Below are 27,709 nucleotides of genomic sequence, written 5' to 3'. Positions count from 1 at the left end.
TGGTATGCATAATATGTGCTCATTAATAATTTATAGTTGCCATACTTTTATCTTAGTGGCCAGAAGAGTTCACAGTTCATCAGGATATTACCTTCAGTGTTTTGGACCATCATGATCAAGTATTTTAAAACGGATTTCAAAATGTTCTCATTTGGGTGAGGTTTTATTCCAAATATGTGTGCACCATTTGTTATTTTAAGATATAGTTTGTTCTACATCAATTTCAGAGGTCGATGCTACCAAGTTAGTAATGGCCCCACTTAACAGCTGGTCTGCTTCTCTGGTTATAATGCACAGGTGGCTGGTCCTAAAATTGTTGATTGTATCAGCAGGCAGTGTTTGATAAAATTTATGTTAATTTCTTCTTTTTTCTTCAGTGCCCTACCAAACGTGTATGGAATTATCTGCTCACCTGGTACAAAGTCCAAGTGTGCTTGTTGTGGAATATCGTTCGTCATTAAAGTTTACACTTTCAACATTCCTCTGTACCATTGGTATTAAGCTGCTCAATACCACCAATGGTTTCACCAGGATGTGCTCAAAATAGTTAATTTGATTACAATTTAGAGTCTGTACTGGGTGTGTGATGCATGTAGACACAAATCTAAAAGTCTCCCATCTTCTTTGATCTACATTATTTAATTTAAAATTTCATATTTTTTCTTCTTTGCAAAATGGTTGAACTGTGGTGACATACATATACAGTATAAATTTAAAGTTATGGGGCTATACCCCAGGGTTAATTCCTTGAAACTAAGTGCTCCCACACCCCATTCCCTTTTGATTTGTGATAGGGTTTATGTTAAGTTTGAGTTTTGGCTTATTTTCACCCTTTGCTTGAATTGTGTTGATATATTTTGTGTTTACCTAAGATTTACAGTTGAGCTGCAGAGCCTTGTGGCTCTATTTTTTTAAGATTTATTTTTTTGATGTGATATATAATTGTTGATACATCCCTATTTCCATGATATATTTTCTTGTGAGATTCAAAAAGGTTCTATGAATGTTAACATATAATATCAAATGTAACATTGGCAAATAGTTGTTGCAAATAGGTGATGCTAAGGAAGTGATTCAAGGCATTTAATAAGTAGTGCACTAGGTTGGGAAGTTGTTCATTAAGCAATCAATATTTTGCTTCAAAATGCAGGAATTCATTTTGGAGACTACTATATGTTTTTGCAGTCTTTGCAGGACACATTTTGTGCAGTATTTTTCTTCTTAAATATCCAAAGGTTCTTTAAAAATATTTGCATAAAAATAGTCCAATGATTGAATCATTGATATTTATTACAATTTTTAATACCCATTCACATGGTCTTGAAAGCATTCTATGTTTGTTCTGTAAGTATTTGTGTAAAATAATACTTTTAATAAGATAGAGGACAAATTATCTTTTAATACTTGTTTTGTAGTTTCTGTCACAGAAAGTACTATTTAGATATTTTAACAATTTTCTCTATATTTGTATGTTATCATCCCTTATCAATGGAGATGCAGAGGTCAGTACTATTTTTCTATTTCAGAGTATTAACTTTCAATTTAATACACTGATACGGCTTCATTAAAGGTCTTAGGGATTGTCTTAAACATTCTCAATCAACTGATTCATTTTAAAATAGCAACAAAATCCCTGTCTTGTTCTCTCAGTTTTTGTTTGAGAGTCATACATAAATACCAATAGTTTGAACTTGATGTTTTATTGCAGATATCAACAAAGTTACTATCTTGTACTCTTAGTGTTAGGTTGAAAGTGATGCATAAAAATTTCATGACAAGTTGTAAGAAATGCAGACATGCAAACTATTCTGAATACTGCTATATGAGTGTTCTGGCACCCTGATATTGATAAAACAACAAAAGGTTAAAAAAACAAATAACAACTTACATGTATGCATAATAGGTGAACCCTTTAATTTGTGTTAACACGTTAAGAAAATTTGTAGATGTTTGGCGCATCGCTAAATTAAAGAAATCATTTTTTGCAGTTAACTGTGATCTTTAGCAAAAGTTCATTTTGGTAACCATAGGAACCGCTTGTCTTGCAATGTGACACACAACCTGAGGTCAGAATCAAGCTAACAGTCTGCATTTGTAGAACGTGATATGGTAGATTCTTGGTAGAGTAAAATGCTGTAAATTCATTGTATCTTTTGGTGGGGGTCACATTTTGGAAGTGGTTATCCATTCTTCAAACATCAGCTCAATCTTTGCAGTTTCTTTCCAAAATGTCTGTATTTAGTACCCAAAATTTGTCTCAGCATTAGGTTCAGCAGATTTAAATGTAGGGAATGGGGACTATATTTAACTAGTGTGTCAGACATGATGACATTTGAACTGAACCCGTCAACTGACTGCTAGTTGAAGTCTCGAACTGGTTCTGTCACACTTGTACTCAATAGTTAAACCTTTGCCTTTACACTGAATTGTGACCAAAATACCCCCAGTTTACCAGTTTAGGATAAATATGCAAACTGCAGTGAACTAATGGCCCTTGAATTGTTCATAAAGGTTCTTGACAGGCATCATCCTAAAGGCAGTGTTTCCAGACTAACATAATGTGTTTGGTGCTCGTGAAACTGGAAGGAGCAGCCTTTATGATGAAGTAATTAATATTGGCCTCTCTTTTTTAATTACTCGGTTTACAGATTATTAAAGAAAATACTATGTCGGATGAGGGTAGGGTGGGAGGTAGGGGATGGTTGCACACATGGGTATATCATAATATACGTCAGATGCAGAATGCCAGGTGAGCAGCCTGTGGCATTACCTTTCTTTCCATACCACATGTGAAAGTGAATATGTCAGACTAATCATCTGTATAAACAATTCTTTTATTATTTTTCACGTTCTTTACATTTTGGGTCATCAGATTGGTAAACCAAGTATCGAAAAATGGTCTGTGACATCAACAGCTTTTAAACTAATATACCTCCCTTGACATGAATCTCACTGGGTTATTTTTTTTTGTCTTATCTAGTGTCATGTTTTTATTATTTAAAACGTAAATAAAGCAAAAGCTTTATTTTTGTTAGCTTTTGAAGATACATTTACCAGTAAGATATTTTTTACTCTAACATACTTGTAGGCCTAAATTATAGTTGTTATTTATATTGTTATCTACTACTTAAAGCCATTGTGGTGTTATTAAGTCATTTAATATCCTTTACTGATGCATACCACTACTCTAACCAAGCATGTGTTTATATATCTTTATCATCAATGTACTAACTACATTCTGTCAATTAGCTGTGATATATTCTCTCCATCTTCCACATTGGTTAGGATAGAAACCAATGTTAACTAATTCTGTAGGTGTGTGATTGGTTTATCAAGACAACTGTTCCTTGTCATATATTGAGTGGTGGGCGAATTAAATTTCAGACAGGTGTACTTTGTTATGTCTCACCTGAATCACAATAAACTTTCAGGAGATAAATACTAACTGGAGATTCCTATGTATTCATATAGATTGAGCTGCAGCAAACTGTAACACAAATAGGGTTATGCCACACAGAAAATTACCAATCTGCCTATATTTGAAATGAAAGAAGAAAGAAATGAAGAAGAAAGGCTGTTTTCTCAGTGTTACGCCGACATCTTTCCCACAATATTTTATTTTGAAAATATTATTAAATTGTTATTTAAGTATGAGTGATGTAAGTTAATTAAAGATCTGTTTCCATAACTGCCCAACTTAAGCAAGAGATAAATGCCTAAATGCTTCGCATTGTGTTCAAAATGTACAATGTCATTGTGTGAACTTGGAACAATGTTTCAATGTATTGAGTACTTGGGTACTTATTTGTTGCCATGGATATTGTATGTGTGATTTGCCATGACTGTCATGCTATTAGATACTGCATGACTGGATGTTGGATATAGTTCTATGTCTGTGTGAACTGATGGCATTCCATACTACAAGGCATTGTGTTCTGTAGATGTCTTTGGGGCTTCGCATAGTGCTTAAATGAATAGCAAAATACAGGTCTATCATCACAAGATCTACAGAATATCTTGTTCAGTATCTTCTATAAGAGTTGTATACAAACTTGAGTCTCTCATGAGTCTCATTTTATGAAGAAAGTGTTGTTCCATTTTCCACATATTTGGTGCATGTCAAGATCAGAGCTCACTTCCACAAAGCAATCTTAGCGCCACAATGATGATTAAAACTCCCATTCTCCAACAGCTTAAGATAGTTGTAGCACTAAGATTGCTTTGTGCAAGTGGGGCCAGGACTCCTCAGATTGCTGGTGAATGTGAATAAAAAAAAAAAGACATCAAGGTGATAATATGAGACATAATGCACCGAAACACAAGAACTGCCTTGAAGTTCTGTGACAGAATGACATCAACTAGTTATTAGTTAGCAACAGCCCAAATGTGTTTACTAAATTTTATTTATTCAATCTTTGAAAATGATTGTCCTCACTTTGAAAATTTGATATTTACAGCCCATCTGCATCAGATGTTTTACATCTACATTTTAATCTTGTAAGGTAGAACACCTAAATAAAACAGATAACAAAAACAGATAAATAGATGCTTTTGCTCATAGACTTTATCTTTTATTTATTATCTTTAAATAACAGAATTGATTTAGCAGAAGAAAAAGAAGTTGAATTCCTTTGGTCATTTAATGTAGGTAAATTGATGGTTTGTGTAAACATGAAATATCTGATAAATTTACTGAAACATTTTAGGTATTCCATCACTTCACTGACACTGATTGGTGTTAACCATCTTAACTCATCATGACTGCTATTAAAAATAACTCCATAAAAAGAGAGCGCATTGGGAAATGGTGTGAAAAAGTACTGTCAAACATGTCCTTTCTTTGTTGTCGTACAAATTTATTTGTTAGCTCTATTTTTATAAATGACGTGGCATTTTTGAGTGACAGAATGTATTACATATCCACACTTTGTTACAGCATTTGAAACTGCCTGACTTTTGTTTGATAAGATTTGCTGGTCTAAATTCTTCTCTCACTTGAATTCATGATTTTGATGCTGATGGGCTAGTTCACTGATGAGAAAAAAAGAGATACAGAGATGTCCCCAGAGATTTACGTATCAGAGAAAAACATTTTCAACTTAGATTGGACAGGGAACAAGCTGTTCTGACATGTGTCCCAGAGACCAGAGATGACAGAGCCAAGTGTATTTTAAATTTATCCTGTGATTCTTCTCCTTCCAAAGATATTTTTTATTCCTTTCTACAATGTTTACTTGTGTGTTATCCCTTATGCTCATACATGAAAACTGATAGCCAGCAGCTTTTTGTTCATGTCTCATTGTGTAACACTTTCATAGAAGTGTTCATGTCGTCACCTTGCTTGTGTGAGTGGGACGATCCAGGACATGTCCTGGTAAGCAGGCAAGTTGATCAGCTTAAGTGGAAGCTTTCACTGGACATCTTGTTAACTAAAATAGGAATTTGTTCCACAGTTCTACCAGAGAGTGGCCTTATCAGCTAAATGTATAGCTTGCATCATTGGGCATTTTCCCCAAACATTTTCATAACTACTGTGTTGGTTTTTCTAATGTGTCACATGTCTTTAAACATCAATACCTTCATGAAAAATAAACTGTGTTTTAACTGAAATTGTCTGTTTTTGTTGCTGTCACTGATATTGACAAGCGTATTCTACCACAAAGGTAATATGTAGGGCTCATCAAAAGACTATGATAAGTATGATATGTTTACAATTATAATACACTTTTAATAATAATACATTTGAAAAGCATCTGTTGTTTACCTTTTCAGGTGCTCAGTGGCGCTAATACAGTGACTTAACCTGAACATGTATATATAAAACGGAATATATAGCCTCAAGCTACCCTCTTGAAATAATTGCAAGTTAAAATGTTTTATTGTGGCTTGGGTATTTTCAATTTGCATTGCATTCACTTTAACAACAAATTAGTTTGTTAGGTACAACAGTAAAAACTAGTGAGTGAAAATACTCTGAAATACATTTGTAAATATTCCATACCAGTGACCATGAGTAATTAATTGAATTAAGGAAGGGGTTTCATTTCATTCACTGAACACAAAAAGTGAATTGTGAGGATACTAGTAACATGAACTGTGAAGGTTATTGTGAAAATGACTTTCTCTTGAAGATTGGTATCTATAAGTCAAACCATCTCATTCAGCTTGAAAGGAAACGCAGGCACCCATTATCCTGACTTCAAGAAATTTTTTTCCTTCCGTTCATTAACATGAGTAGGTACATTTATATAGTACTACAGTATGGTTCAAAATTATTGAGAATAGCTAAAGCATTTCATATTATTAAACGAGAACAAATCAGATAAAATTGAATGTATTGTGAAAATGAACTGACCTTTTCATGTTGTGTAGGTAACAATTTAATATTTTATCAAGTCTCCTTGAGCTTCACGGCACAGTCTAAGACGGGTAGGCATACTTCCTATCAGAGAGGTTAGTGTCTCGTGAGTTATGCTGTCCCAGTATCGGACCACTTCTCTCTTCTTGTCTTCAATTTTTGTCAACCCCTTTTGATTCACACATTCCTTCATCATCCCCCAAATGTTCTCAATGGGATTTAAGTCAGGACTATATGCAGGAAATGGTAATGCAGTCACATTTTTCTCCTGAAACCACTGCTCGGCATATTTTGCGGTGGGTTTAGGATCATTATCTTGCTGCAAAATTCAGTCATTTCCATAAAACACATGTGCACTTGGAAGGAGAAAATTATCTAATATGTTAGTGTAGCGTTGACTTGTCAGATTTCCCTCAAACACACACAGCGGGGTCGTTCCTGATAAGGATATCCCTCCCCATACATGAAACTTTGGGCTGTATTTAGGTCGTCGATTCAACGGTGCTGACGCAGACTTTGTCCATATTTTCACATTATTGGGATATACCCATATTGAGCTTTCATCAGTAAAAATCCCATTTTCCCAGTCAAAGTTTTCATGTGCCAAACACCACTCAACACGCCTGTCTTTATGTTCTTGTTTCATGAGAGGAGAAGGAATTCCAGTCTTTTTCTCCCATCCAAGATCAATCAAATTTCTTCTAACTGTAGATTTTGATACCACTGTTGATCCCCTTTCTATTATTTCATACCTGATGTTGGAGATGCTTGCCCTTTGCTTTTTAGACGCTAAAATTCCCAGCCGGACGCGATCTGAGAAGTCCAATTTTCTGGGTCTCCCTGCTCCTTTCTGGTGCCCCAAATCCTTTCCCTCTCTAAAATTCTTCCTAATCCTATACACAGTAGAAAGAGGAGTTCCTGTTCTCTCTGCCAATGTATTTACATCATCAATTCCTTGATTACACAACTCAAAAATCAACCTTCTTTTATCTTCAGCAGACATTGTTGACAGTGCTGAGGAAAATGACGTCTGCTACAAATTCAGGGGAGGTAACTCTAATTGTACTATACTCAGTAGGCCAAGATGAGTTACCTCCCTTATACCATTACTTAGTTTTCAGTATCAGTGAATCAGTTGAGGTGTTAGGATAGCTCAAAGTAAGAAGAAACATTCTCAATAATTATGAACCAGACTATATACAGAGATGATACAGTGTTTCACATGTTAAAATGTCAAGACTCATCAATCCATGCTGCAAGTGATGGGAGCCATTTTTGCAGATTCGTTTAGCTGGCTTTTTATGCTGGCAACATATCCTTGAAGGTTGCAATGGAGGATTTAGAAGACAAAGATTAAATTTGTTGTACAGCTTACACACACATGTATATACATATCCACATACTTATTTGCACATTTATGTCTTTTTCCAGCTGTGCATACGTACATACAAAAATTGCCACACAAAGATGATTGTACATGTTGAAGAGTCATGACACCTCAGTCACTGCTGTTAGTAATGGTAGCTATTTGCTCATACATTCATTTTGTTGGTCTGACTTCAAAATAAGACTGGAAATACTACATGACCTGAGAGGGAAATTAGTAGCCTAGTGGTGTAAGCGCTGGCTCATTATGCTGAAGACCTGGGTTTTCCCAAATGGGTACAATGTGTGAAGCCCATTTCTGGTGTCCCTTGCCATGATGTTACTGGAATTTTGCTAAAACTGGAATACAACCATACTTACTCAAACTTGGGGCAAACAAGCTGATCAGTTGCTGGGACCCAGTGACTAGGTTGATCAAGTGTTGTCATAGCCCAGTTGTACTGAAAATACCAATCACTTGATTGTCTGCACATTATCTACAGACAGATCACTGTCATATAGTTGTAGTACTGCTGATGATGGCAGTGAACAAGCATAAAAAGCTCACTCAGAATTACTTGCTTTGGGATCACAGCTCCTCTTTACTCTCACCTGAAACTCAGAGGACAACAGCATGTTATTTATGTTTTTAATGGATTTGTTGGAATGGATTGTGTATCTTATCTTGCTGAACTGGAGATAAAATACTCTAGATACCAAGGAATATATACAGTATCAAATGAAGAGGTTTTTCCTGGACGAAGTTTGTATAAAAGAACAATTATTCAATGACCTGAACATCATTGCAGTTACGTTTGTATAACACTCAGTGATTAACTTGAATTAATCAACTAGATTGATATATTATTATGAAAATTTTATCATGAAGGAGGACAAACGTTTTCTTGGAAATTTGAAAACTGTGTTGAAGCTACCTTCACTCTAAACTTATCCTCAGTACTTTTCGTTTCACTCCACTGAGATTGTTACAAAATACACTGAGACTAAGTTTACTTAGACTGAAGCTATCTCGGAGATAAATTTCTCTGGACACATAGTTTGATATATATTGCATCAATTTAATTGTTTTGTTTTATATACTGGACGAAGATTAATATGATAAATCATAAAAGAACATTCACTCACTGAAATGATCATCATTAATGTTAAGATAATCTCAAACTCCCTAGCTAAGTCTAACAGCCATGAATCCATGTAATTACAAACCAAGGCATACTTTTGAGAGTAATAAAAGTAATGCACGTTTTGGATCTATAACAAAAACTGTTTGGCCATGTAAAAAACATCTGTTTCGAACGAAGTTTGTATGATTATTAACATATTTCTCAGTGATTAGCCACAACGTTGATCTGTGTTATCTCCCTTTAATTTTTACCCCTTACAACAAAGTCTTTGTACCTGGTATATATTTTGTAAATATAACATAACTATATGCCTTATGTATGTCGTAAAATAGGTAGATTTGCTTATTTGCCAATTGGTGCATGTGAAAATATTATGCAAGAACCAGTATATTTATTTCGGTATTTCACAAGGGATATCATGTAAACAACATGGCTGTCGCTTTCGTTATTAAGGTTGCAGTTCTGCTTGCCGTCATTCTGGGTGGGATGTATGTTTTGTCTCTCCAGGCAAAAATGTCAAGGTTGCAGTTTGTCATTTTTGCACAAGTATTCTTGATTCTTCTCTCCAAGTTTGCTTGGAATAACTTCTCGATCATGTTCGATAAACCGCCACGGAAGGAAGGACTTAGACATGTCAAATATTCAGATAAAGATCTTCATCAGATGGACGTTGCCCAATGTGATCTCAAGAAGTGGACAGTATGGAGGATTTTTCTTCTAACCTACTTAGTACTATGCCATATCAGTTACTTTACAAACTTTTACTTCATAGGCCGAGAACCGTATGTTATAGCATACAGTTCTTATGCGGCGCTTGGGCTGTTGTTTCAGATAGTGACAGGTTTAGTGTTTGTGAAGGTTGTTCTGTTTTGTTTCAGGTTCATTTTTAAAAGCAATCTCTTTTTTTCCAAACAACGGGAATTACAGTTAGTACTTATTTATGCTATTCTTTTATGGACGTATGGTCTTTACAACGCTACTACTCCTCCTGTTGTAAAAGAAGTCCCCATTCCAGTCAAAGGATTGCCTGCATCTCTTGATGGGTTGAAAATTGTACAAATATCAGACATTCATCTTGGACCAACTGTTGGAAGATGGAGACTTACTCGCATAGTAAATATCATTAATGAGCTGGATGCAGGTAAATATGAAATTGAAACAGTGATGTTAAGTAAATAAGTCAGAGTTAAGCAATATTCAAGCAAAAAAAAATGCCATGGCATTTCCAAAACCAGAAAAGCACCTTTTGACCTTAGCAATACCATGACCACGGCTTGTTAAAGGTCACATGCAACCAAAAAATCAAACGTAATTAAAACACATTTATCATGACATATAATATACATTGCTGCTTTTAAAAAAACAAATAAACAAAATTATAAGCGTACAATCGCGATTCAAAAGTGCAGTATTTTGGACTTGGGCTTACTTCCCCCGAAACGAAGCCCTCGGGAGACCAAACCCAGTCATAGCGGGTGGATATGCACTCAAAAGTAACGACGGCTTCTGAATGGCTGTTTCATTTGCTGATATGCTGAGGGTTCATTGTGTGTACAGAAAGATGATCTGTTTGATGGGCGTTTTAGAAGTATAGCCAGTCACAAGAAAGTAAGATTCTTTATGGATAACAACTTCTTTTTGTGTACTTGATGCATCGTTTCAGTATGGATTCATATACTGTTGTCAAACAAAATCATATACACTAAAAGAAGTCGTTATCCATGAAGAATGTATATAGAGATGTTGGGTTTGGAAAATACCTGTTCTCTGAATTTGCGCTCGATCCAATCCAAAATCATGTCAGTAGAGATGGTAAACTACTGCGTGGCTGGAATCTGTCATTCGTCCAAGTACAAAGCAGGACTTGAAACTGACAAGAGTTTGCACCAGTTTCCGTCAGATCCAGTCATCCGAAAAAATGAATGTAGTTTGGTTGCAACCCACAGACATAAAAACATGTCATGTGTATCACACGTGCCTAATTACACATGGACTCGGGTGCACGAGTCACAAATCAACTTATTTTCTTTATGTCGTATAGTCTGATAGGTGTTAAGTTCAAATTGTACGTGGTCAATGATTGAAGCTCTGTATTGCATGTTGTCTTTAGCAGACAGGCAGACAGACATATAGGTGTTAATAAACCAGACACTGTGCTTTTCCTGTGACAGAGACTGCTTTCCACAATCAACAAGTTGTTTTACTTAACGAGTAGATTATTTACTTGTTTGTGTACACAACCAAGATTAGACTACTGCTCACGACCTCAGACGCTGGGCATGAATACTGTTTCAAGCTCCGTGAATTTATTCACTGCGCATGCGTTATGGACTTTTTTTCATCACGTTTTTTTTTTCAACTTTATAGGTTGAATTGGCATTTTTTATGATTTGTTTCGGTAAGTGCATACCGATAGGTACCAGAATCTGCAAAGTTGTGTTTTACGTTGCATGTGACCTTTAACATAATACAGGTGTCGTGTTACAAATTTTTTGAGTGCGTATGGGTTGAAGATTCAGTTCATCATTGAAATGCCTGAGAAGAGGATACAATCTCCACTTGGACCCAAAACACAGTTGGTACCTGTAATTTTCATAACAAAATGAACTAAACCAAACAATGTGTATTGCTAAAGATATCTCACAGTAGATAGGGTTCAGACCAGTAATATCATATGTGCAACATCAGTATTTAAATTCTTGACAAAGTGCATTCCTTGCATAATAATGAACTTTACTTCATTAGAAAATATCTAATTATGGACTGTCATTGACTCCTGCAAACTTGTTATGTTGGTTGGTCAGTTACCAACAGTCTACAGACAGTAAGTTTTTGCTTTATATATGTCGACCCTCTAACTCCTAAAATGATAATATTTTAAACATGTTTATGCAGCGGAGAAATAGGCCATTCTGTATTTCACGAAGCGTTTGCTTTTGTTTGTTCATTGTTCAATGTTGCATTCAGCAAAAGTTCAACTTTATGAGTGTAAGTAATCCAGTGATCAACAGCATGAACAAGCTTTGACCAGTGATCCAGTGATCAACAGCATGAACATTGATGTTTTCAAATTGACTCAGCAAAAGTTCAGCTTTATTAGTGTAAGTAATCAAGCTTTGATTAGTGATCCAATGATCAACAGCATGAAGAAGCTTTGACCAGTGATCAACAGTATGAACACTGATGCAAACAAGTCAGCTGAGATACGATTATATGTGTCAACCAAGTCAGTGAGGTTCACCAACCGATGTCAGTCTCCTCTTACAACAACTAGACCAAGCATGGTTAACTAAAGACCTATTCTAACCCAGATCTTAACAGGTCTCCTCCAAGTATACGTCACACAAATTCTGCTTTTGGACAGATTAGCACTTTGTCTTTTGCAATGCTGGGATATCAAATGCTATCATGTAAGAATGATTTTGTATCTAAGACCATGTGTTCAGCATGTTCATGGAAACATTCAAGTTTTTAATATTGATTTCATCTCCTTTCAGATGTTGTAGTGATGACTGGAGATCTTGTCGATGGAAGTGTTGCAAGTCTAAAGGAAGCAGTGGAACCTCTTAAGGATATTGAATCAAAGTTTGGGAAATATTTTATAACAGGTGCACTTTGTATGTTTGTTTGTAGCATTCCATAATGACAATGTGTTTTTTCTGTATCAGTTGATGTTTTTTTTTTCATGCTTGACATAAGAGACGACTAATGTCATCGGGTTGACAGACTCACTAACTTGGAAGGTCCATGTTGTCCTACCAATGTGCAAGACGATGCTCATTATATCCATTAGAAACTTTTACAGACTCTACTTTCTACAGACCACTGTCACATAGCTCAGATATAGCTGTGAGTGGCTGCATTTGTAAAAGCTATAGCAGCAAATCTCAAGGATCCCTATTCACATGCCTAGTTTAAATTTCTGACTCTTACACACTATGTGCCAATTATTTGTGAGTTTACAGCTCCAGTATATTTAAGTTTAGTTCATAGGCTCAGGAGATAAATGAAAATAAGCAGATCTTACAAGACCAGAAACATGAACTTGACTCTGGGTTTGAATTAGTGACAAAAGACTCTGACTGCTACATTAACAAATCTGTCACTGAAAAATAAAATATAAAAATCAGTGTTTAAAATATAAAAATCTATGAGTCATCATGACTCAGTGGTGTCATGAGAGGGAGTCATGGTCAGTTTGGGGGAAGTCAAATTCAGTTTGGAACTTTTATCAAGACCTCTACTGTGATTGTTTAATAATGAAAAACACCAAGGTAAGGCAGGTCAGGTATTTAATAAGCACTGAGCATTTAATTGGCAAACATTAAACTACTCCATTCAGTTGATTTTAACAACAGCAAATTACAAGTTCAGATTACATGAACTAAGGGCCAGGCAGCATTGGGTCAACAATGACGCAAGCTTCTAAATTATCTGTGTATTTGAGATGATTTGTGCATCACTATGCAGGTTTTCTGCATCAGGGCAAACACTGACTAATTTATATTGCTCAATAATTAGCTGTTTTGCGAACAGGAACCATGTCACAATCTGAAAATATTTATTTGACAGTCTACAGCTTCAGACACTTGTCTGAAAGCCTGATGCAGGTGAATTGTTTTGTGTTGTCCTCTCTGCCAATACATGTATGTAACTCTCACTGATAGTAAGCAATCATAATATAAGAATCAACAGAAAGTTATGCTTTTGGCCAATTTTAACTAGTTGACTCAAACGTTGTGGGCATTGATTGTAGAACGTTTGTTTTGTCTGATTTTTTCCCAATGTAAGTTGTGTGTTTTCTCTTTCAGGCAATCATGAGTACTATACAGGCGATGTAGACAATTGGTTCTCTCACCTCCATGGTCTCGGCTTTATTGTACTACACAACAGTAACGTCAGACTTCCCAGTGAGAAACTACCAACCAACCAACAAATATGTCTTGCTGGGACAGATGATATCCATGCTTTAAAGATAGGGTAAGGGACAAAGGATATTGGCCTTAATCCATGCCTTTTTACCTTGCAGAATTCATTCCAGTTACCATGGTTACCTATGCTAACTAGTATTGATCAGTTATCAGTTAGTGTTGAAGATGTTACATCAAGTGAAAAAATAATACACGACCCAGTCTTGTACAAACAATGTGTAAAAACTACCACCATTGGTAACAGTAATTGAAATGTAATATGCAGGTAAAATTTGAAATGTTTTGTTTAAACTTTCAGATATGGTGATCACGGGATGAAACTAGATGATGCTCTGGGGTCATGTGATCCAAGTCAGCCAGTAATTCTGCTTGCCCATCAACCGAAGGCAGCCAAGACTGCCTTGGACTCCAAATACAGAGTTGATGTCATCCTGTCAGGTAGCCATTATTCAAAGCAATTTGTTCAAATCATTTGATTGCCTGGGATGGCTTAGGTTTTTATTATGATTGTTCTACTGACATGCTGGGTAGTATTCCTCCTGTCAAGGAAAACATTATGTTTCTTGCACTGTTGAAGAATATGTTGTCTGAAATGATGGAGTGAGTAGATACTAAACAGCGTCAGTGTGGTGCACGCACCATTTTGCCCTCAGGAAGTTTTAATAAACAGGTCAGTTGCCATAATCTGAAAAGTTTTCATAAAACTATTTTCCAGTCTTTGTTAATAATTAATGAACTTGCTTGTGCAAATTTGAAAACCAAGCAAAAGTTCTGCTTATGTATTTATCAAGATCCATAAGTTCCAGTCATAGATTATAGAGAACACAATCATCCCTTCATTTCTAGTTATCTGCTTTCTACTTGATGACAATCGATTCTATACAGTCAAACACAGTTAATTTTGATGTCAAACTTACAGTTGTCTTGAAGTAAAAGCTTAGCCCCTACATGCTCATTCTCCAGTCATTGTTTTGTGTTTGTGTCAAATCTCAGATAACTGAAAGTGTTTATGAAAGTCTTTTCAACTTTGACACAACAATCAGGGGTGGATACAGCTTTTGGAGAAAGGGGGTGCACACTTTTGAGAAAAGGGTGTGGGGGTGCACATTACATTTTCGCTTGAGTTTCACTGGTCATTTAACAAACTATCAGGACAAAAGGTGATTTGGATCCCTGTTTACAGCAGCACTGTCATCATATTTTTACCATGGACAATATCAGACCAAGAATACCTCATGTGCTCCTTTTGTCCAACTGTACCCTGACTCAGGTGACACTAGTGACATACCTTAGTTAGAAATACATCATGTGCTGACACTTGTGACATGCCTCAGTTATTGACACTTTTATCTGTCACAGGTCACACTCATGGAGGACAGTTCTTCCCAATGATGTTTGGATCTTACTTTTTGCATCCCTTCTTTTCCGGACTGTATCGCTATGGTGAATCCAGTCATGTGTATGTGTCAGTGGGTACACAGTATATGGGCATCCCTATGAGGATTGGAGCAACTATGGAAGTCACAAGGATAATACTCAAGCAAGCTCCCTGATACTCTACATGTGTGGGTAGAAGTTCCTAGGGAATATATTTCTCGGTCCACGCCCAACCTCAGACAAAACACTAATTATAAATAACAAGTCTCAGGTTGGGGTCACATAGATAATACTCACTCCAGGATAATTATAGAATAAGTCATTTTATAATTATAGGAATTTTCAAAGAAACTGAGTTGTTTCACAAATTTTTATTCTTATGGCATAATAATGAAATGATTCAGTTTGATGTGGGATGCATGCAAATAAATCCCACTATTTGTGAGTTGATGGAGGTGAGGAATTGTCATGTCTACTAAGCAATCAAATTACTGGTTTTCGTGTGAAATGAATGAATAAAATGGGCAACCAATCAATTCAACTAGAGCTGAGATATTAAAGAATTGTGAGTCCGTACATCCATCCATGTTGAAATTATGTTTTATATTTAACTTGTTCCATTTGTTAAACATACAGAGCATGTATAGGCAGTCATCAGCCACAGAAGAAAAACCTACGGAACAGTTTTGATCAGGTCTGTTTGTGGAATTTTACAGGTTGGGAAACTGCCATAGCAGACATAAATGACATCATACAACAATCAACTACATTTCATGTCCAGCTGTGGAAACTACCATAAGCATTAGAAATGCTTTCTGTATATGCACAAACAGATTTGTTCTCTTTAATCATTGTTAGTAATATTTAACTTGTTCATTATATACTGAGGGAAAAAATAAGGGATCACAAGGAAGCACAAGTCTTCCTTTATTTTTTTTTTCCAGGTTTCTTCACAAGCATTGTATCACACAGAATTTGAAGAAACCTGAAAAAAATAAGGGAACCCTCCACATAGTCTATTGTATGATTTCAACTGAGTCGTGTGTTTCTGTTTACATCAGTGAGTGACAATACATGTGTTGTTAACATATCCTCACTCACATTCTGTCATACATTGCAAATACATGTACATGAAGAGGCAGGTCAATTGCCCACAGGGTCATATGGTACAATAAATCAAGTATGCAAAAGTCCTCCACATGTCAAACATAAAATATTTTGCATGCTGTACTGAGGCCTTGTTACCACAGTTACCAGGTGAGGAGACTTAACCATTTGCTTAAAATTAGATGCCTTACCATGCATGCTTAATGAAATATTTTATAATTTTTATGTGACCAAATAAATATTTCATGTTTGAAGTTTCATGTTTGATTATGGAATTTCCCATGTTTGATGTCATACATGTCATATCTGTGATTGGTTTATTTAAATAAAGCATTCCATTTTTTAAATACTTTTATACTTTATATCAGGAGAAAATGGAATGACTCTCACAGGTGTTTCATCAACCGTATTAAAATGACATGTGCCCTGACTGAGAAACATACTGGATGAGGCACCTGCTCTTTGGCCTTGATTTTGAAAGCCAGGTTTTGTCTGTGATTTTTCTTGTAATATTTACATATCTCTGTTTTGAGAAAAAGTTTTATATTTTTCATTTATATCTCTAAATCTATTTCTTGTGACCATGCCCATCAGCTTTAGTCCAGCCATATGCAATAAAACCCAGCTGTGGATGGGTACCTGGTAGGACAAAACATTAACGCAAATCTGAACCTTTGTTTAATGGAAGTCTTGTTTGTGTAATCATCAGGGTCTGAGAATGAGTTTGAGTGTACCTTGATAAAAAAATACTGGAGTGATAAAAGATGCCTGAGTTTTGTGTGAAATTGCCACGGATACAAGGTTGAATATTTGCATGCATCATAAGGCCAGACCATTTTTATTCTTAGTTTTAAGTATTTATGTTGTGAAATGTTTGACACATGGTGCACTACTGACAAAACCCAAACCTTGAAAAACAATCCCTTGAACACCAATCGTGATGACAATTAAGATAGATCATCAACTGATGACAATTCCATCAAGCTTGAAAACTATCACCAAGATAAGAATATTTGACAGGGGTATGGCCTTTGTTTCTTTGAGGTCATGTATCTCCCTATACATGTCAGCATTTTTATAAATTTATTTTTGTTTGTTTGTTTGTATTTTCTTTCAATGTGCCATTTTTAAAAGTATTTCTCTTTGATACTTTGCAAGAGTATTTTAGCTTGCTGGGATTGTTTCCTGTCCTGGCAATTATTGGTCTTTGTGTATATTTCTTTGACTTTGCATTTTGTTATTTATTATCAAGATGATCTTCCCTGCCAATGTTTGTTGATCAAGATTTGTTCAGTCACTAAGTGTCAGGAAAAATTATGCACACTATTATTGGTATACTTGGATTCTACAGTGAATAAGTTACCTGTTGTATATCATGAATATTCATAGAAACAATTGTTATTTTATTGCTTCAAAAGCAGCACAAAGGCATTTAATTGTCAGTCAGCACTTGAAAAAATATACATTGCTCTGGAATTAAATAATTTAGGACCATCAAAGCAGCAGACTAGCGTTCACAGACTTCAGCATGCTTGTTGGACTATAGTTTTTTGTGCGTGGAACATTTTTTAATCAAACCACACACACTTACTAGTGATAGAAATTAACCTTTTTTACAGAAAGGCCCTTTAGGTGAGTAAGCATAAAATCCTGCTGACCAAAGCTGACTTCTACTGGCCCAGTAGAAACACCATATCAATGCAGTGAAAAACTCAACTTCATATATACAGAAAGCTTTTTTGTGGTCCTCAAAATTTTCGGCTTATACACGGTTATATACAGTACTAACCAACTGCATCACTGACGCTATCATCAATCCTGAATTTTCTGTTATTGGAACCAAGCCACACAAAAATGAGACAGCCAAGATGCCTGAAATAATCTATGTCACTTATTTTTTTTCATAAGCATTCCGCTTGGTCTAAAGATCATCCAGTGACGTCAACTTTTTGGCAGGTGGCTGTAACTCTTCAATAAACCACCATTTATCCACTGTTACCTGTTGTTGGCAGTCATTTACTTCCAAAAGTAGGAACATCCAGTTTACTGTGTTTACAAATGATACAAAAGTTGGTATGAATGCATGTGTGGCAGGCCATATTGTCATATTGACTTGTAGCATGGTTTTAATTCCCTGAGAAAAAAATTCTACTCAACTTAGGGCTGACATTAATTTCTATCAGTGACTTGTACTTTGCAGAATCAGGTATGTGACTTCCAGGATAAACAGACAATGTTCTTGTACCAAATATGCAAGATTACTTGTGTAATTTTTAGTCTTTATTAAATGAGGTAGTTTTAGATGTAGGGACTGAAATTTCCAGTTAATATAAATGTTGGTGGAAGACTAATCAATTTTCCAAGTATATGTTGTTGCTATATTTTGTTTTGTGGGCTTTGATTTCAGAAATACAGGTGAGCTACTGTGCTTTATTGTTGTCATGCTTCAGGTGCATAAGCACCAAATGCAATAATCCTGTTGACTCAGAGAATATTTTGGTATATCATGTATCCATATGAATGGTTTGTTAACCTTTCAGAAAAATTGTTTTCATTGTTACCGAAGTATTTTTTCATGTATCTTACGTTTGATTTCAATGAAGTTTCACATGACCTCATATGATGAAGTTGTATTTATTCTTTCTATAGTTCACATTAATGGGATTACTCTTCACAGATCAGCATCCACACTGGAGTCATCACATATATACCCACACAAGAACAACATGATCATGAATACAGAGAATATTGAACTATGTCCTGTGTAATAACATATTTATGAAATGAGTGAATGATTTGGTATCCAAAGAGCAAAAGCAAGTTAGATACCGATACTATTCACTCGTTTCATAAATATGGTGTTACACGGGACATAGTTTAGTATTTTATTTATTACTCACCCAACATTAGCATATTAATATCGAGCAAAGTACTTCTTTCCTAAGAATTCAACGAGTGTGATGACCCTCTGCTGTCCGCGAGTCAATCAAGGTCTAATACCACTGTGATAGAGGTACAAGCATTGTGACATCATGACTTTGACGTCATACATATGGCATCACATGATGGTTTTACACAAATTATTAAACAGTGATGTTCTCAACGGGTAGGTAATAAAGCCCTATATGAAATTGGGGACATTGTGTTTGCCAAAATTTTGTGCACCAAGTTTAACACCATGCCACAACTTTCTAATAATAGCACAATCTGGCAGCTTTGGGATCACAGTCGGATATGACCAGGGTACAAGTACATGTTTCACATGTACCACTGACAATCAGAATGTTGTCACTGAGAACCAGAAAATATCTATGCAAAAAAGGTGAACAAAACTGCCGCCAGGTTCAAAACATACTGGACAAAGTTTGATAATTATGTTTTGATGAAAATAACAATGAATTGAAATATACATGTACCCTATAGGATCCATTTTATGATGAACAGAGTCAGACGTGCAGTTGTGTGGAAAATGAGCCATTGGACCATGTGTACATTATGACAGTATTCTTGTGTGTCATTACAGTAGTCTTGCACTTCATTATTGTTGAGCCCTATCTGTGTCCAAGGTGATATTTGATGACAAAAGAATTTGGCAGATGGATAGGTATACTTGAAATGAACTTCACGAACAAAATGCCACCTTGCAAATATCCTTGGCAGGGCATGGAATAAATACCAAACATTTTGATCACTCACCCAATAGAGTCCACTACACAATGACCACATAGATTCATCCTTAGTGCAGCAGGACCCATAAAGGTCCAGGGTAGAAAAGGCCATCACCAACAGATGCTTGCCATAAAAGACGACTATGCTTGTAAGCGGCAACTAATGCGATCTGGTGCTCAGGCAACATGAAGTTCAGTCATTAATTGCGTCCAATTTTCACCATTTTCAAACCTTGTTTAGTCTGCTCACTATTTAGTTAATATGACTTGAATATGTCTTGAGGTAAGATACCATCTCTACAAGCATCTTGGCATAGTCCATCCAGCCAACATTGTGTCACAGCAGGAGAATATATCCTCAACAACAGTGACAACATTTCATGGACCAGACAGTAGAGAATGCCAAAATTACCAAGACACATGTCAGAGGTGCTGTTACAACTGAAGCAATAATAATTCTACAAACCATTCCATACATACTTCATAAATGCACATCGAAACTTACGTACAACAGAACTGATGTTTAATGAAAGTTCCGGAAAACTACATAACATGCCATGCACTCTGTTCGCACAGAGAAGGTGTGTGTCTACTCTTATCATGATATGCCAGGCACATAATACTCTGGATACCAAGGATCATATTCTGCATTTGTAGGTTTTTACTAAAGACTTATATGATAAACCACGAAGAAAATTCACTGAAATGACCATCATGATCATGAATAATCGCAACTGATTTGAATTATTTTGGAAATGTCACTACCACCCAAACAAATGTTTGTCAGTAATGTCAAAACTAGCCACAAAAAATACCTCTGCTCAGTTTGAGATCTACAACAACAACAACAGCAGCAGCAAAAATAAGGTCTTGTGAAACATTTGGCTCGAACTCTCATTGAAGAATCATCAGCACATTTTTCAGCACTTAGCCAGAACCATGGTCTGTGTTATCTCCCTTTAATTGATACAACCTTATAACAACGTTTGACACATTTGGTCAGTCCGACGTTAATGTAAGCCTTGTGCATGGCGGTTAATCATTTTCTTTTGCCTTTCTAACTTTACTATTGTTAGACACGAAAATATTACAAAAGAAACATCACATCGAATTTGGTATTTCACAAGGGGTATCAACATTGGTTAACCTGGTTCCCGGCTCCCTTTGCGTGCGTTAGCTTGCGATATGTTAGACGGGGCCCAGCTTAACTCGACGGATTGGCATTTCCTGATCCCACAACAACATGACGATCTCTTTCGGTGCGAAGTTAGCCGCTGCTGTGACGGTTCTGGTCGCCGGCATTCTGGGCGAGCTGTATGTCTTGTCTCTTCATTGGGAGAGAAAGGCAAGACTGTTGTTCGTGCAGTTCCTCATTTTGGTACAAGCAGTCTTGATTCTTCTCTCCAGATTTGTGTGGAATAACTTTTCGACAGTGTTCGATAAGGCACCACAAAAGGAAGGGCTGAGACATGTCAAATACTCAGATAAAGATCTTCATCAGAAGGGCGTGATTCAACTTGATCGCAAAAACTGGACAATATGGAGGATTTTTCTTATAACTTATTTAGTATCTTGCCACATCAGTTACTTTATGAACTTTTATTTCATAGGTCGAGAACCGTATGCCATAGCATACAGTTGTAATGCCGCACTTGGGCTGCTGTTTCAGTTAGTGACAGGTTTAGTGTTTGTGAAGGTTATTATGTTTGGTTTCAGGTTCATTTTTAAAAGCAATCTCGTTTTTACTAAACAACGGGAATCACAGTTAGTACTTATTTATGCTATTCTTTTATGGACGTATGGTCTCTACAACGCTACTACTCCTCCTGTTGTAAAAGAAGTCCCCATTCCAGTCAAAGGATTGCCTGCATCTCTTGATGGTTTGAAAATTGTACAAATATCAGACATTCATCTTGGACCAACTGTTGGAAGATGGAGACTTACTCGCATAGTAAATATCATTAACAAGCAAAATGCAGGTAAATATGAAATTGCAACAGTGAACGTATATCTACAGAAATAAGACAGAGTATGTTGGAGTGAGTGAATAAGGTTTTGTGCTTATTCTAGCTATATCATGTTTGGGAACTTTGTAGTGGCACATTCAGCAACTCCACAACTTCTTGAAAAGACTATTTCTTGTGAAAGACATAAGTTTTGTGTGAAGAATGTCAGTAAATATGCAATGATATGTCCAAGTGACAGTTCATCTAGTTGCATCTGACAAAGCTTTTATTTACAATGCAAGAGAAGGGTGTGCAGGTGCAGGCCCCTTGGACTTAAATCACAGCTCTAACTGATTTATTGCAAAAGATGATAGATAGTGTCTATCAGGAGTCTCTGCGTCTTAAAAGTGTAAATGCAGGATTTTGCTTCACATTTGTGAACCTTCCAATGCCAGAGAATGAGAGAAGTTCATTATGTTTATGTAGAGAGAAGTAGGACATTCAGCATTTTTCTCCTCCAAGCATATGTCACACAAATGCTGCTACTGAATAGATGAGAGCTGAGTGTAATCTTGGGATATCAAATTATATCTCATTAAAATTATTTGTATTTTTGAGAAATGTTTGACTCTGTATTCAGCATTCAGTTTGACTCTGTATTGAAATCTTAGAGTTCAGGATGTTGGCATGATTTCATATCTTTTCAGATGTTGTTGTGATGACTGGAGATCTGGTTGATGGAAGTGTTGCAAACCTCGAGGAAGCAGTGGAACCTGTTAAGCATATTCAGTCCAAGTTTGGGAAATATTTTATAACAGGTACAGTCTCTATGTTAGTGACATTCCAAACCCATTTTAGACAGTTTAGACACTGGGTATATGATAGGTACCATGTTCAGGTGTCAGTCAGCAACCCACGCTTGTCTCATGAAACAACTAATTGAATCAAGTGGACAGACTCACTGACCTGTTAGGTCTATGTCATCATATCCCATGGTGTATGTTTAATGCTCATAACGTCAATCACCAAATTGACCAGTATCTACGCTTTACACACCTCTGTCACATAGCTGGAATAAAGCTGAGTGTCGCTCTATTTGTGAAAAAAAATACAGCTGCAAATCTCAAGGACCATTCTTCGCTTGCCTAGTTTCAATTTCTGACTGAAACACAGTCTGTGTCAATTACTTGTGAGTCTGCATTCCCAATATATTTTAGCCTTGTAAACTAAAATAAGCATATCTTATGAGGCCAGAAATATGTGTACTTCACTCTGGGTTTGGTTGGTTGCTAAAGTCACTAACTGTTACACATAACACATCTGACATTGACAATTGTTTTAAAATCATTTTGATTATCATGCATTGAAATTACCACTTTTCCTGGTCACAATGAGGTCACCAGCAACCATGTCATAATCCGAGAATATTAGTTTGACACTAGTCTGAGAGCCTGAAAGAAGTGACGTGTTTTGTCTTTTCATGATGGCAAGTCTAATTGTAACAATGGTAACATAAATATCTACAGCAAATGATGCTCATGGCCAAGGTTTACTCATCAATGCAAAAGTGTTCAGCCCCGAACAAGAACTTCTCTTTGTTTATTTTCCAATTTGGGTTATTTGTCTGTTTCAGGCAATCATGAGTACTATACAGGCGATGTAGACAATTGGTTCTCTCACCTCCGTGGTCTCGGCTTTATTGTACTACACAACAGTAACGTCAGACTTCCCAGTGAGAAACTACCAACCAACCAACAAATATGTCTTGCTGGGACAGACGATATCCATGCTTTAAAGATAGGGTAAGGGACTGATGATAGTGTTCTCTCGAATGAATGAATGAATGAATGAATGAACGAACGAACAAACGAACGAATGACCCTCGCTGAAATATGGTCTGAAAGTCCTTAAAGAAAGCGAAATAAATTATCATATTGTGGGGAGAAAATTTGAAGTCTTTGGTTTTAACATTCAGATATGGTGATCACGGGATGAAACTGGATGATGCTCTGGGGTCATGTGATCCAAGTCAGCCAGTAATTCTGCTTGCCCATCAGCCGAAGGCAGCCAAGACTGCTTTGGACTCCAAATACAGAGTTGATGTTGTCCTGTCAGGTAGCCATTATTCGAAGTTCTTTCTCACAAGCATTTCATTGTCCGTGATAGGTTGGGATGCAAGTTTCGAAAAAAAGAAATGTCATAAAAGTAAGCGTAGACCCCAAAAGATAGTTGCATTTCTTTTGCTGTTCAGTGTTTGCATGAAGATACCCAGTGCAGTTAACAATTAAATTTCCAGTGAGGTTGAAGAAAATGCCACTTAAAGTGTTTCTAGTGTATGGTGATTTGGGGAACCAAGGAAATATGTTTTATCTTCTGCACTTTCTTTCTAGTTATCTGCTTTTATTTGATGAGATTCAACTCTATACAGTCCAACACAGTTGTGACAAACTTATATTATCTTGAAGTAATAGCTTAGTCACTGCTCAGTGATTCTTCAGTCATCATGTAGTGTTTGTGTCAAGCCCTGGATAACTCAAATTACAGTCAGGCCGCGTTAGTCCGGACCCCGACAATCCGATTCCTGCGATATCCGAACGATAGCTAACTGTAACCAATCTTGTTTACTATGTAAACTCATTACCTGTTGATTCAGTAATCCGGTGCTTCACTCTCCGTATCCGAACGTTAATCAGCGGTAACAGATTAGCTAATTACACATAGTTTTGCTTCATTAATCCGGCGGTGCATCAAAAAGGTTGGGATAATCCCTTCACACCATGAGCCCCATTCAGTGGTAATTGTTAAGTGACACTTGCGAGTTGAAGATGTCGTTAGTTTGTGATTTTGATCAATTAGTTGGTCTCACTTTTGGTTAGTTGGAGTAATACCTGTCATGGTTACTTCCTGTATAAAACACTGATCGTGTCAAAATGAGATCAGCTGACGCTTGTCAGTCATAATGGAAAAGTCCCGCCCCTAGGCGTAAAAGATGTGAAATTACTGCCGCACAAAGAAAAAGAGAAAACCTTTTAAGCCAACTTTGATCTTATGTGTAAACATTTTGGTCAAGAAATCAGACAGTCTATCGGCAAGAGCACAATTTCGGACATCGGATATGTTTTGTGATTGGTATGATCGTTTGACAGACAGATGCAATCACGTGGTTGACACGTGATCTCACTTCGTAACAATGCTGCTAGTCACAAGTATGCCAATGTCAAACTGACCAACGTGAAAGTTGATTTCTTGCCCCCAAACACCACATCGCACATTCAGCCAACTTGTATACGTTCGTATGTTTTTGTATTGCCATGTCAAAGGGAAGTAACCCTACTGTAGTTGTGTTCATAAAAGTTCATTTCAGTAGTCCGTACGTTTCACTATCCGAACGTTTTTGATGAAAAACGGACGTGTTCGGATTAACGCGGCCTGACTGTATATAAATGAGTCAGCTTCACCACAACAGCGACATGTGACATATTGACACTTGTGACATGCCTCTGTTTTTGACACTTTTGTCTGTTACAGGTCACACTCATGGAGGACAGTTTTTCCCAGTGATGTTTGGATCTTACTTTCTTCACCCATTCTTTTCCGGACTGTATCGCTATGGTGAAACCAGTCATGTGTACGTGTCGATGGGTACACAGTATTTTGGCATCCCCATGAGAATCGGAACAACTATGGAAGTCACAAGGATAATACTCACGCAAGCTCCATGATATCATACACGTAGGGATGTCTTCAGGACATGTTGTCAGTGAATGCCCAACCTCAAAGATACTGGGTGGTTGCAAGAACATTAAAGTACAAAACACTCATTCTAATTAAAGAACCTCTGATTGATAATGTTGAGAATACAATTGATGAGATGACTGGTGAAGTAGAGATTTGAAATAATGTCATTTATGCAATTATGTTGCAAATGTGATCAGTCAACATTGTGGCTGACATTACATCTCACATGCCATTATATGCCACGGTTGTTTACATGTTCATATGACCACGACATTAATTTGTCACAATACTTGAGACACTACTCCTAACATTTCATTGCAAAGTTGCTTTTTGTGAATTTGACATTAATTCATACCTTGCATGACACTTCAAAATATATCACCAACACAAACTTGATAACTGAACATAAGAACATTTTCATTAAAAGATCAGACCAATCTCAATAGAATTTGATCTTCACCTCAGCATGAAGTTTGACAACGACTTACATTAGAAGATCACAATAGGTAAACATTAATTGAAATCACATTTCAATTTCCAGAAATGTTAGAATTTCATGCTTTATTATAGAAGTTCCTGTGTTTGACATCACACATAGCATGTTTGTGATTTGTTTCTTTTGATTTTGCATTCCGTTTTTGTACATAATTATGTACTACATACCATGAATTTTTGTTGCTTTTATGAGAATATCTGTTAATATCTTTCATTCCTTTCCCCAACTCAAGTCACATGTGTGAAAATGGTTGTGTTATTGCACACTATGAATGAAATGATTCTCTCAGGTTTTGGGGCCATAGTAATACTATATGTAAACACAGCATGTGAAATCATTTGTATCACAAGTATTGACCGAGTATGCAGGCATCAATTCTTCTAAAGCTCGTAACATAAGAGACCTCTCATGGCCTTCCTCTGAAAATGTCTTTACCTTCTGGTCATGGCCTGCAAATGCCAACATTGAGAACAAACAGACACAGCCAGCCATGTACACCAGCCAGCGCTCGTGCTCTTAATCAGTGTTGTACTTAAATGTATACTTTATATTTCTTAATGTTCACTAAGTGAATTTGTTGTTTATATACAATCATGACTCCATTTATCCCCAACTGTCGGCTTTATCCAATGCTTTTGTTGGTAACAAATTGAATAAACGTAATTTAGTCTCAGTTATGTAGTCCTCATTGATCTCACAATTTGCTGTGCTATGGACAATGCCGTACTAACGAGACTTGACTATGTAGAAATCAATACATTCTTTCACCCAGCTTCTGTGAGTAGATTGCTATGTTTATTTATGACGATGCATAACTGTGATTTGTTCTGTTATCTCTTTATATATGTATTTTATTCCATGTTACCTTTTACATGTTGGAAACTCATTGTGATGAAAGACATTTATTTTGTGACAATAAAGTATTATTTTATCTTTTGTTTTCTTATCATATCCCAGTTGGTGTCAGGCACTGGATGATCCTTCACCTTATTGCTCTTCCTACATGCATTTTCTTACCAAACGATTTGCAACTTTTTGGAGGACATTCTTGTCTCGATGAGTTGTATTTACGCATACCGGTAATTTGCCGTCTGCTAATCTGCTTCATAACATAAATGCAGAATATGAGTGAACATTTAACCCATGGAGATTGGTAACAACACGTAGCATGTGCGGAAAATGCAAGTTTATGATGTTGCTTCTTGACATGCTCCACAGGATGTGTTTGTAAGATGCTTTCCACATTCAGTGTTTTCTTCACTGAACATTATTGTCATACGTATCATTATGCGTAAGCTGAATGTGAACATGGTGCTTAACATTTTTCAAGGTGTACATACGTCATTATTATGCGGGTATAAGGATGGTGAGAAAATATTCTACATGACAATGGTAATCCCTGGTTCTTTTATCATTGTATAACTATTCACTGTCTTCTGTGGTTCAGTCTCTGAACTCATCAGTATTGAAATGTAAGGTAGTGATGAAGGATGTTCAGTTCACAGTTTTTGGATTAATTCTCTGTCACTAAATTATTATGTCATGTTCATCACGTTTATGGCGTCACTGACTGATGAG

General features: G+C 36.4%; 2 protein-coding genes across 3 annotated transcripts; both read left to right on the top strand.

Annotated features, from left to right (window-relative positions):
- Positions 1-9,297: 9,297 nt before the first annotated feature.
- LOC137258295 (transmembrane protein with metallophosphoesterase domain-like) lies at positions 9,298-18,895 on the top strand. 2 transcript variants are annotated; one of them, XM_067795928.1, is made up of 5 exons: positions 9,298-10,009; positions 12,366-12,476; positions 13,680-13,848; positions 14,098-14,237; positions 15,159-18,895. In XM_067795928.1, exons 1-5 carry the CDS (start codon positions 9,298-9,300, stop codon positions 15,350-15,352), a joined length of 1,326 nt encoding a protein of 441 aa, XP_067652029.1. In that variant the 3' UTR covers positions 15,353-18,895. The 2 variants fall into 2 exon arrangements, with proteins under 2 accessions (XP_067652029.1, XP_067652030.1); XM_067795929.1 differs by lacking the exon at positions 9,298-10,009 and adding an exon at positions 10,640-11,856.
- A 2,079-nt stretch (positions 18,896-20,974) lies between these two features.
- LOC137258294 (transmembrane protein with metallophosphoesterase domain-like) lies at positions 20,975-27,063 on the top strand. Its single transcript, XM_067795927.1, has 5 exons — positions 20,975-21,930; positions 22,605-22,715; positions 23,531-23,699; positions 23,873-24,012; positions 25,426-27,063. The coding sequence occupies exons 1-5, from the start codon at positions 21,195-21,197 to the stop codon at positions 25,617-25,619; spliced, it is 1,350 nt and encodes a 449-aa protein (XP_067652028.1). The 5' UTR covers positions 20,975-21,194; the 3' UTR covers positions 25,620-27,063.
- The last annotated feature ends 646 nt before the right edge of the window (positions 27,064-27,709 follow it).

Source organism: Haliotis asinina, chromosome 12, assembly GCF_037392515.1.
Source record: "Haliotis asinina isolate JCU_RB_2024 chromosome 12, JCU_Hal_asi_v2, whole genome shotgun sequence".
NCBI lineage: Eukaryota > Metazoa > Mollusca > Gastropoda > Lepetellida > Haliotidae > Haliotis > Haliotis asinina.
This window is presented reverse-complemented; position numbering and strand designations above follow the sequence as displayed.